Consider the following 13093-nt stretch of genomic DNA (forward strand, 5'->3'; position numbering starts at 1 on the left):
AGGTCGTTGCCTCGGTTGGTGGTAATTAAAATTTGTGAAAAAGCTGACTCTTGTTTGAACTTTCTGTAATGTCTATTGATTATTATGGATGTCTTTTGTCTCTCGGTGACCAAAACTAAACTGACTTCCTAATGTGCCTTGTGACTTGCACACTAACATTTTGAACACTATTTCCTCTGAGATTGCTGTTTTGACTGTACAAGTGATCCGTCTATTTTACTGTATGCTGCAGTATATATTTACATATAGTACCACAGAAAGTGGTGATATGAACATAGAACAGTACAGCACAAGAATGAGCCCTTCGGCCCACAATGTCTGTGCCAAAAATGAAGCCAAGACATCTCAACTGCCTGTACATAATTCATATTCTTCCATTCCCTGCTTATTCATATACCTATCCAAACGTCTCTTCAATGCCACTATCATATCTAGCTCCACCGTCACCCCCAGCAGCGAGTTCCAGACACTCAACATCCTCTGTGAAAAAAAAACTCGCCCCACGTTTCTGCATTAAACTTTGCCTCTCTCATCTTAAAGCTATGCCCCCTAGTATTTGATCATACCGTCCTGGGGATAAAGGTTCCAACTGTCTACCCTATCTATGCCTCTCATAAATGCATCTATTTTCATCATGTCTCTCCACCGCCTCTGGTGTTCCGGAGAAAACAATCAAAGACTGTCAAAATTATCCCTGTAGCTAAAACCTCCTAAATCCAGGCATCATTCTGGTAAACCTCTGCACCCTTCTCAAAGTCTCCACATCCTTCCTGGAATGGGATGACCAGAAGTGCACACAATATTCCAAATACTGTCTAACCAAAATCCAATAAAGCTGCATCATCACTTCCTGTTATATTCTATGTATTGACCTATGAAAGCAAGAATATAATATGCCTTCATTACAATCTACCTGTGTTGCCCCTCTCAGGGAGTTATAGACTTGGACCTCAAGATCCCATTGTACATCAATGCTTTAATTGTCATGCCATTAATTCTATATTTCCCCCTTATCTATTACCTCCCAAAATGTGCAACACCTCACACTTGCTCAGATTAAACTGCAGCTGCCTTTTCTCTTCCTATTTAAACAGCTGATCTATATCCCGCTGTATACTTTGACAGTCTTCCTCACAGTCCGCATACCCAGAAAATCATAGACTGGCATAAGAATGGTCCAAAATAACCAATACAGCAACAGGTGCAGGGCGACATATTTTAGGAATGGAACTAAATATCTATTGGAAAACGCTGGCACTAGTGCAGGTGGAGATAAAGGACATATATTTATAAGTACATTCAGTACACTTACCAGGCCAAGCAACAATTCATTCTCCTGACTGGTGGTACAGGTAATTCACTTAATAACGTTTCCAGATGGAGGAGAGAACCCTTCACATTTGTCCGTCTTGGCTTAACTTTCGAACAGTTGTTTCCTTGAGTTTTTTGACACACTATTTTTTGTTTCCATCTTCGTCATCTGGTTTATCCTGAAGAAATAACCCACAAATTCCAAGCTAAGTGTGTATTTCTCAATTGCTGCCATTTCTCATTCACATCTCGTGGTTTCCTTGCAATGTTGTTTCTTCTCTAAGGTGTCTGCTCCCGCAAGTCCTCAACCCCTAGATTTTTAATTGCACATTTCTCGGCAACAGACTTCTTAACTTGATGCCCTGAGACCAAGGGCGTGCAATGTTCACCTTTTAACTTGTTTCTCCAACAAGTCCTCATGATAATGTCCTCCCTCAGCTCTCTCCACTCCAAAGAAAGCAAACCCAGTCTATGTTGTCTCTATATGTAATTGCAATGCCCCATCGCAAGCAAACTCGTGGTGAATCTACACTTCACTTTCTCCAACACAATCTTCTTTCAATAGTATAGTGACAAAAGATACACATGGTACTCCATTTGTGTTCTCAATGCCATTTCATATATTTGTATCACAATCTTCCTGCTCTTAGATTCTCTTCCCTGGCAGGTCAAGCAGCATCTCTGGAGAAAAGGGACGGGTGATGTTTTGGGTCAGAACCTTTCTTCAGTCTCCATCCGTTTCCTCCAGAGATGCCGCCTGACCCGCTGAGTTACTCCAGCACTTTGTGTCTATCCTAGCCTTCATTGTCTTTCCACACCATATCACTATGAAAATTAATTGAGAAGTATAAAATGATGATGATCTGTAAATAAAATGAACAATATCCCATTTCCCTGAATGATGGGGTCCAAACCAAAATATTTTACCACATTGGTAGATGAGGTGAATTGATAGCGGTGAATTGGAGCTTTTACACCCAGGCAGGCAGCAGTCTTGAACTCACTGCCAGAAAAGTTGGTTGAGGCAGAAACTGGCATTACATTTAGATCGTATTTGGATGTGTTCTTGAAGAGCCATGACCTGCAGGTCTGTGAATCTAGAACTTGAACGTGGGATTAGATTGCACAATATTTTTCTCATCTTGGCCAAATAGTTTCTGGATTATTTTATATAACTAATTTGCAAATCATATTTTTGTTGTATGCTTTTGGGTAGAGATTTTTTCCAATTATTTTCCTATTTTTTAAAATCACAAATTGTTCCTGAAAATGACCTGTGACAACCGTGGCAATTCATTGGTAAAGTTGTTCTTTAATCAAACAAAAAACCTTGAGTTTAGGGTAGATACAAATTTTGAATCAACCTATGTCAAAACCTATTTTCATGCCCTTCTCCACTTGTCCAACTGAAAGTCAGCACTTGTTTGTCTGATTGGTCAGGTTGCAGAGTAAATGCATTAACATTAACAGTATTTATATAACACTAGAAAAAAAATATTCTTTGAAAATACGTTTTTTGTGGTGGTGCAGTGGCCCTGTGGATTTTTCTCTTCATAAAGTCATGGAGTGATACGGTGTGGATACAGGCGCTTCGGCCCAACTCGCCCACACTAGCCCACAATGTCCCAGCTACACTTGTCCCACTTGCCTGTGCTTGGTCCATGTCCCTCCAAATTTAGCTGTCTAACTGTGTCTGAAATGATGGGTTAGTCCCAGCCTCAACTACCTCCTCTGGAAGCTTGTTCCATACACCCACCACCCTTTGCGTGAAAATGTTACCCCTCAGATTCCTATTAAATCTTTTCCCCTTTACCTTGAACTAATGTCCTCTGGCCCTTGAATCCTCTACTCTGGGCAACAGTCTCCGTGCATCTTCCCGATCTATTCCTCTCATGATTTTGTATACCTCTATAAGATTTCCCCTCATCCTCCTGCACTCCATGGAATAGAGACCCAGCCTACTCAACCGCTCCCTACAGCTCACACCCTCTAGTCCAGAACTGAACACAATATTCTAAATGTGGTTATGCTAGGAATCAGCCCAGGAATTGTCAAAGCGATGGAACTTGGGATTGTAGCTTTCCAGTTTAGTAGCATTCCGAATCTATCAGCATTGTTAAACCATTCCTTAAGAAACCTCATGTTTAAGAAGGAACTGCAGATGTTGGAAAATCGAAGGTAGACAAAAGTGCTGGAGAAACTCAGCGGGTGCAGCAGCATCTATGGAACGAAGAAGATAGGCATCGTTTCAGGCCAAAACCCTTCTTCAAACATTGACTATTTCCATTGCCAAAGGGAGGCTGCGTGCAGACCGGAGGAACAACACATCATATTGGGTAGCTTACAACCACAACGGCATGAATAATGAGTTTTCCAATTTTAGGTAACTACAAAACCCTCCATCCCCTCCCTTCTTCTCCAAAACACCCCCTACCCTCCTTTCCTGTGCCTCACCTTGACTTGCACCTTTTTCTCCCCTCCCCCCTCCTTCCCACATTTCTTCTTCTAGTTCACATATCGCAACTCCAATCCTTTTGTCTCACATCTCCTGTCTTTACATATCCAGCGTTTGTTCACCATCTTCCTATCAACCGCCTACCCTCATCTGTATCATTCTGCTACCTGCCAGGCTTTGTCCTGCCCCTCCTTTCTTCCCCCTCCCCGCACCATAATCAGTCTGAAGATGGGTCCCGAACCAAAATCTCACCCATCCATGTTCTTCAGAGGTGCTGCCTGACCCGCTGGGTTACTCCAAACACTTTGTATCTTTCAATGATTTGGCTGGTTGCCCTTTACTACCTCCTTGCCACCCCATTTTCCTTCAGCATCAGGGATGCCTGAATTCACTCCCTGCTCATCCCTGCCCCTCACCCCCACAATGTAACAATTGCCAGGTCCGATTTCTCCCATAAAATATAGAACATAGAAAAAGTGCAGTGCAGGAACAGGCCTTTCAGTACATATGTCACCTCCTTTTGCTCTGGTATTTTATTTAATTCACATGTTTAATCGATAATGTTTTATTATTAATGTTTAGTGTTTTATGTGTCATTCCTCACTGTCACTATATGTCATGTTGTCACTTGCAGGCAGAGCACCAAGGCAAATTCCTTGTATGTGAATACTTGGCCAATAAACATATTAATTAATTAATTAATTCATTCATTCATTCATACATTTATTAATTTCTACACTGACCAGGATACCAAATTAAACTAATGAACTGACTGCACTGCCCCTAACAATGAAAAAATAGATTATTCATTTCATTTTCAGTCTTTAATGAAGTTCATGTAGACAACACACCACTGCCTTATGCTCATCAATCATCTTTGTCACCTCCTCCGATATCTTAATCAAATTTGTGAATCTGGACTTCTCCAGCACACAGCCAAGCTGACCATAAGACTATGTTTTTCCAAATGCATGTCTTATCCTGAAAGATATTTTTCAATCTTCTACTCCCATCTTGAAAGTTATTACATTTCTGATTTCTGATTCACCCAGACGGTTGCACCAAAGGCTTTGGATTTCAGTGTAAGTGAAGTTTCCTGGGTCGGGGGATAACCAGTACTGTCATTAGTCCTGTTGTGCACATTTAGCCACCACTTAGAAAAGCTCTGTGGTCATCTTTCTTGTGAGGTGCTGAGGCAAAAAGCCTCAACCACCTTGTGAGAGAGGTGTGAAAGATGACAGGGCACCATTTTACGAGACGCGTGCTTCCTGTACCATATAATCATTCACAAGAGCAGGGAGTTCAAGAATGACAATCCAAGTAAACTTTATTAAATAGGACTGTGTGTGTACTGAATGTCAGAACATCATGGATCATTGTACATTGTACCATGTGTTGTTGACCTAATAGCATTGTTGCTGAGGAGAAATCAGGTGCAATACGTGCAGGAATTAAGATTACATCACTTTGGTTTCATTCAAATGAGATAAAAGTAGTGGCCATCACTGCTGAATTTTCTCTCATTACCTTTTCATAGAGTGATACAGTGTGTAAACAGGCCCTTCGGCCCAACTGTACCTGTCTGTTTCTTAAACAATGGGATAGTCCTAGCCTCAACTACCTCCTCTGGCAGCTTGTTCCATACACCCACCACCCTTTGTGTGAAGAAGTTACCCCTCGGATTCCTATTAAATCTTTTCCCCTTCACCTTGGACCTATGTCCTCTGGAATTCGACTCCCCCACTCCAGGCAAAAGACTCTATGCATCTACCCGATCCATTCCTCTCATGATTGTGTGTACTATTTGCTTTAAATCACGATCAGCTTCACTAAGTGCTTTGCAGGGTATTTTGAAAATCGTTAATTCACACTTTACCTGTCTTTAAAATGAACCAGAAGGTAGACAAAAATGCTGGAAAAACTCAGCGGGTGAGGCAGCATCTATGGAGCGAAGGAAATAGGCAATGTTTTGTGCCGAAACCCTTCTTCAGACATTTTCCAGCATCTGCAGTTCATTTTCAATGAACCACTTAGCCAGCTTACCTCAAGCCTATTTTGTGACTAATCTTTTGATCCAATAGATTTATCTTTGAAGAAGGAACCTGACTTGAAACACTGACGGATTGGTGTCAGAACCCTTTTATAACACATTGGGCCGCTACGGCGACTGTGGTGGATTTGCTGGCTGTGAGTCTCTGGGATCTCCGTGCTTGCAGTGGGCCTGGGGGTCGGTGTCCCGATGAGGGGACGCAGCTCGGGCTGTGGGCGAACTGCCACTTGTCGCTGTAGCGGCCCATCGGGGAGCGGCTTCTGGTGGTCCTGACGTCTCTCATTTCTCCTGTTGGGGGACGGCCGGAGACGTTCCCCGATTCGCCCGCTACAGCGACAAGTTCTATTAACCCGGTACATCAGTTGGAGCGGGGCATTAAGAGGACGTCTCCGGTCACCCCCCTGGAATGGAGCTATTATGTTGCTGCTGGCTGTTATGGGGGTCGGTGTTGTCCGCTGGATCCCGTCTCCGCAGTGTCTCCGTGACACCAGCTGAGTCTCCTGTACAGGGGGGTTGGCCGGAGACGTCACAGTACGAGCCATCAGCTTCTGTCCCTACGGGGACAGCGGAGAGAGCGTTTCCTCTGGAATTGAACGGGGCTGGGGCTGCTGCTGGGCTGTTGAAGGGCCAGGGTGACTGGCACTGGCTCCAACGTGAAGACAGTGCAAAGCCCCCGCGCCGGTGCAATGCGCGGGGAGCTGGAGAGGGGAGGGAAGGGGTCACACACATGGCCGGGAAGCAGAGGGGTGTAGGTGGGGTGAAACTGAAGGGAGCGACAATCTGCTGCTGCCTGCCCGCTGAGTTAAAATGTTCCCACGCAAGACTCACGATACACTGTGTATCGTGAGTCTACCGTGGGAACTTTTTAACTCAGCGGGCAGGCAGCAGCAGATTGTCAATTATTACCCTCCCGCGCAATATACCCTCACCTTCTCTTTTATGAAGGACCGACCGGAGGTTCCGCTGTCAGGGCCGCCCTCGGTGAAGGGACCTTTCTTCAAGGACTGAAAAAATGTATTCGGAGGTTTTCGTTATTTGGATTGTGGCTGTCTGATGCACCACAAAAATAATGTTACAATAGCTAAGAAGCACAAGAAATAGGAGTGGGAGCAGGCCATTCTTTCCTTCTCACCCGTTCCACTGTTCAGTAGGTTAGTGATTAAAGCTGGTAACGGATTTTCTCTGGACCTGCACCTTTTTAAAAAGTGCATCCATTGGTTACATTGCCTTTCAGAGTTCTTATTACCAAAAACATTGCTTTACATTTCTTTGCATAAAAAGACAGTCTCTGCTCCTGAAATGTATCACGATCCTGCTCCAGGTGTGTTTCATGTCCAAGGTTTGTGTTATTTGAAGGCATAAGAATGAAAGTCCCTCTGTACTCAAATCCAGGTTATTAACAATGTGTGGCAGAGAAGACTGCTATGCTAGCATATCCCCCAGGGACACCATTAACTGAATGATCAAGTTGGTAGGTATATTTGGCAGATACTTTCATTGCTGTATACCTTCGTTAAGTCCATAAGTAAATATTAAACATTATAAAACGGGATTGTCTTTTGTACATTGTACCATGTGTTGTTGACCTAATAGCATTGTTGCTGAGGAGAATTGTGTTTTCACTCAAATATTAATAATTATCAATGCTGCTGTTATCACAGAGTGACTGATGATAATCTTGTCCAACAGATTATACCCTGGTTAACATGAACAGTGTGTAAATTACATAACAATGCTGACCTGATCTACATTACAGGGTGCTAAAAGATATTGGTATTGATATTTCTAATAATAATTATCTATTATATTGCAGTATTTTTTTCAAATAAGAAAAATAATGTGATCGTTTAATCAGAAAGTGGTGTGATTAAATGTCTCCATGTCATGCTTTGCTCTGTGACATTACAGCAATTTCTAAGATCTTTGGACTGCTGGTGGTCTATTTTAACATTGCAAGCAGCTTTTTTTTCATAACATGGATTAATGGCTGTCAAAATGAATTTTAGACCGACAGAAAATTAAATGCCTTTAAATCAGTTGCATATCCAGCTAACTTATGAGCCTCTGGAAAAGCTGTTTTGCATTTGCATGGGGAAATGCAGCATTAAAATTATGGTTTATGAGTTGCAAAGTTGCTCATATTTCTTGCATAAATGAGATATATAAGAATGAGGTAAGTATTCAATTTATTAACTGCAATTTTAATGTCAGGAGGAACTGCGCAGTCTAAAGACATAACAATGAAAATGTAAAACCAAAATACATAACGATTGAATAACAAATGAGCAACTATTTGACCATTTGACTCCCCCTCCCAATCCGTATCCGACCTCCATGGCCACAGCGAGCAACACCGGAAATTGGAGGAACAGCACCTCATATTCCACTTGGGGAGTCTACATCCTGGGGGCATGAACATTGAATTCTCCCAATTTCGTTAGCCCTTGCTGTCTCCTCCCCTTCATCAACCATTGGGCTGTCTCCTACCATCCCTCAGTCCTTGGGCTCCTCCTCCTCCTTTTTCCATTTCTTCTCTCCGCCACCTCCCAACCGTCTGAAGAAGGGATTTGGCCCGAAACGTTGACTATTTCCTTCGCTCCATAGATGCTGCTGCACCCGTTGAGTTTCTCCAGCATTTTTCTGTACCTTCGATTTTCCAGCACCTGTAGTTCCTTCTTAAAAATCATTTGACTTATCTATTGGATTTAACACAACTGGTTATTATTTTACAGCTTTCAAGCAATGTCGAAATACCCTGTTCATAATTAAGTCATATTCAGAGGCAGTGTAAAATGACTTCCAAACATTTATATTTGTATAATTTACATTCAATACTATCTCCTTTCTTATTAGTAACTCAAGCAGGCATGGCGCAAGGATATAATATGTGCCCTGACCCAGGAATTCCTGAATGGGGGAAAAGAATAGGTCTGGATTTCAGGTAAGAATCCCAGAGATTTTGATTAACAGGTTTTGTGCATTTGTCATTTGATATATTTGATTTCTACCATCTCACTTGAACCTGCATGATGTAATACAAATCCTGTACATTTAATTTAAGGTACACAAACCATAATCTTAAATCAGGCCCAAACATTGTAAGTTCATTGCACGAAAAAAATAGCCCAAACTACTTCCACAACAACTTGGGTTTAAATTGCTGAGAGGTTTGTGACCCGGCAGAATATTTCACTCTTAGTATGATTCACTGGGCTAGAAATGATAGGATATGGAAACTCCTGACAACATAGCACTGCACACTGGATTCAATTCCTTCCAGGACTGCAGAGGAGCGAATTTCTTTCAGGCAAAAACATACAAGTAATCTTTTGCATAAGCATACAAAATTGATAGACTAACTGCATCAAGGATCAAATTTAATGGAAAATAAGACATTTCTCGAGGATCAAATTTCTTTGCTATTGCACGATGGTGTAAATATTATTCCAATATTGTTTCTTATCATTAATAATCGGAATATATTTTGAGTGAGAAAAATCAGGATGTGGACGTTCTCCTCTTTTCCACACTCATGGTCAGCTTTTATGTATCAGCTGCCTGCTTACAAAATAAATGTAATGTGATGTGGAGAAAATTGAAGAAGTAATAGCCACATATAACAGGAAGACCTCACATTTTCTTTAACATTTTCCCACTGGAGAACAGAATTAACTTTTAAACCTCCAATGCAGACACACAACAATGAGATCGAGGTACAAGGCCCCCTGATGATCCAGCCATTGTCAAAAGTTTGTAACTATTAGATGGATTGAAAGACTCATATTTGGAAAATGGCTGAAGTTTAGTTGTAGCTTCTATTTTTAATACTTTTTAAGAGTTTTGTTGCAATCAGCTGTATCACAGTATTTCAGCATAGCATAAAGAAGTGTTGAAAACTATGGAACAAAACTTGGATGTCAATACTGGGAATTACAAATAAACAAAGTTAACTTATGAAATTATATAATGTTCAACCTCTTTTAAAAAATATTTATTTGTTTCAAACCGTATATTGGCATGTGAAGGGAAAAGAAAGAGGATGACAGATTGTGAAAATATTGGCTTGGTGAATAATTATGTTTTACCCTCACTCTGACTCTAACCAGAAGAGTCAAGTATGTTTAATTGTCACATGTACTAGCAATGGAACAAAAACATTCTTACTTGCTGCAACTTAACAGTCCTGTTAATGCAATCACACACAAATAAATATATAGTATTGAAGAATACAATAAATTAATAACAGGAGACCATAACAACTAAAGTTACAATCCATAGAACATCATGGTTGCTGAGGTAGTGGCTAGTGTTGTGCAATGTTCAAATGCCTGATAGTTGCTGGGAAGAACTCTTGAACCTGAGGCTTTCAGGTTGATGTACTTTCTTACCGATGGCAGCAGCAAAATGAGAGTGTGGGCAGGGTGGTGTGTGTCTTTGATAATATGAGCTGCCTTTTTGAGGCAGCACCTTGTACAGATCCTTTCAACAGTGGGGAGGTCAGTAACTATGATGGTCCAGGCAATGCCAAAAGGTCATTCTTGTAACTACCTGTAAAATTCTTCGGTGAGATCTCTGTCCACTATTTATTGCAGACAGAACTGATTTACTTAGAATAAGAAATTACAACCACAGATGAAAAATTAAAAAAAAACTGCAGGCACTGGAAATCTGTTTAGAAAATACTGGAAATACTCAGCAAGCCAGGAAACATCAATGAAAAAGAACAGCTAATGTTTTGGGTCTGTGACCCTTCATCTGACCTGAAATATGTTTCTCGCTCAAGAGTCAAGAGTGTTTGATGGTCATAGACAGACACAAAATGGTGGAGTGACTCAGCAGGACAGGTGGCATCACTGGAGAAGGAATGGGTGACATTTCAGGTCAAGACCCTTGTTCAGACTGTGTGTTTAATGGTCATTTGTACCAACAACAGGACGATGGAATTACCCACAAAAGCTGTCCTGATTTGCTGAGGGTTTCCAGTATTTTCTATTTTTATTTTCCGTAAACCCAATGCTCAGCAACAGAAGAAGCCAGCACCAGTTAAAGGAGACATCAGTAAATTGCAAGTTTGCCAGTAATTTAATGGCGAGTTGATCTTGTAGACTTCCTGATGTGTGATTGTCTTCCAGTACAACAAGAAACTCAAGACATCTTGAGGGAGAACTCTGGTTGAAAGTACAGATTGTCATCAGTATTCACCTAGTAATTGGGCAATATGGGGATTTCAGAAACATACCACAAGATCATCCACACACCAGAGTGGACATTGAGAGCTGCTGAGGTGATATCGGCAATGGTTAATGCTGGAGAGTTAATAATCTTTTCTCGAATGAAAATATATATCCATGGACAAATATATTTTCAAGAACAGTCATGGCAATTTGCTGGAACAGAAAGTACACTTTTAGTCATAGATAAATGTTCTTTTAGATGTGGTTATTTATTTCAGGTGCCACTCAGAGTGTCTATAATAGCTTGTCTCCTTTTCAAAGATATCTTTTCCCATCAAGTCGTGATGTGTTTTACCTCCATAATCTTCTTGAACATTTCATCGGTATGGTTTCTGGACATTGGTGCTTCACTTAAATGTAAAGTCTTCACATGTAGTCTAAGGGTTCTGAGTGGGACGTCTAAGACATGAAGTAGGGGGTTAAAATGTCCTTTTGATATTCAAGTATTTTAACTTCTTTTAAGCAGGGGGCAGGAGAGTGCACAAAGGTGCCAGGGTCCTGGTCCCAATACGTTGACTTGGTTTGATAATATGTTTGTAATCAAAGTGATGTTTGAGACTTTGGTGGCTTTGTGTTGGTCATGACTATTGTCAGCTCTAGCGTCAGACAAAACTTCCTACAAGCCAAAGCCTTGACTTGCTGAAATACAAAAAGCCAGTTTATAACTTCCATATGATGTACAGGTACATGGATAGGAAAGGGTTAGGAGGATATCGGCCAAATGTGGGAAAATAGGACTAGCTTAGTTGGGGCATCTTGGTTGGCATGAACAAGTTAGGCTGAAGGGCCTGTTTCCATATTGTATGTCTCTATGTTGATTTCAGAGCTCAGTTTGCTCCTTCAGGCTTTGTATACCAGTCCTGAGCTTTCTTGACAACAAGTTGTGAGAAAGAAGATGAATTTGGAGCCTGGATCTGTGCTCGGGAATATGAAGTTGTGGCCATTCCAGGAACATAGTTGCAAGAGGGACAAAACTGGCAGCTCAATATTCCAGTGTTTCGATGTTTCACATATGGTCAAGAGAGATGCAAAAGAGGTGGAGGAGTTGTTGCTACTAGTCAGGGAGACTTTCAGGGCACTCAGGGAGGACATACAATACAATACAATTTATTTGTCATACTGGAGGGCACAGGTATACGGTGAGTGGGGCAAAGTTGAAGTAGATATGCGGGTCTTTTTTTTTGTCACAGAGGATAATGAGTGCCTGGAACGCGCTGTCGGGGTTGGTTGTTGTGGCAGACATGGTGGTGGCATTTAGCAGATTTTTGTTTAGGCAGGGAATAGATGGAGTATGGATTATCTTTGCATCATGTTCAGCACAGACAATTTGGGCTGAAGAGTCTATTTTTGTGCTGTACTGTTCTATGTAAGTTCCAATCATGACACTGACCTGAACCTATTGGACTACTATCATCTCACTCCTGATTGTGAACCCTATCAACTCCACCCATTGTCACTTGTCCAAGCAACGACTGCAACAAAACTTTATTCAAAGGAGATTCCTGCCATAAAGATCAAGAGCAAATTTTAAGCTTTCAGCTTCCCAGGTTCTGTAGGTCATCACACTCCTTTTCTCCCTCATAATATTGAGTTGTTTTGTCACTCTTTTCTATGTTGGTGTAGTGGGAGAGTTGCTGCGTTACAACGCCGGAGGCCCGTGTTTGATCATGATCTCGGGTGCTGTCTGTATGGAGTTTGTATGTTCTCCCTATGACCATGTGGGTTTCCACCGTGTGCTCTGGCTTCCTCCTACATTCCAAAGACCTACATGCCTGCAGAAGGTTTTCGATCCGAAACGTCTCCTTTTCTTCTATCCAGATATGTTGCCTGTCCTGCTGAGTTACTCCAGTATTTTGTGCCTATCTCCAGTGTAAACCATTACCTGCAGTTCCTTCCTTTGTAGGTTAATTAGCTTTGGTAAGAATTGTAAATTGTCCCTAACGTGTAGGATAGTGTTATTGTGTGGGGATCACCCGTGGGTGTGGTCTCGGTGGGCCGAAGGCTTGTTTCCGCACTGTATCTCTGAAGTCTAAAGACAATATG

General features: G+C 41.6%; 1 protein-coding gene across 1 annotated transcript in view; it reads left to right on the plus strand.

Moving 5' to 3' along the window:
* Positions 1-13093, plus strand: part of csmd2 (CUB and Sushi multiple domains 2) — a 577487-nt gene that overhangs the window by 25896 nt on the left and 538498 nt on the right. Inside the window, 1 exon segment of the mRNA XM_055656152.1 lies at positions 8670-8757. Within this exon segment, the coding sequence (XP_055512127.1) occupies positions 8670-8757 (88 nt within the window).

Source organism: Leucoraja erinacea, chromosome 26 (genome assembly GCF_028641065.1).
Source record: "Leucoraja erinacea ecotype New England chromosome 26, Leri_hhj_1, whole genome shotgun sequence".
Taxonomy (NCBI): domain Eukaryota; kingdom Metazoa; phylum Chordata; class Chondrichthyes; order Rajiformes; family Rajidae; genus Leucoraja; species Leucoraja erinaceus.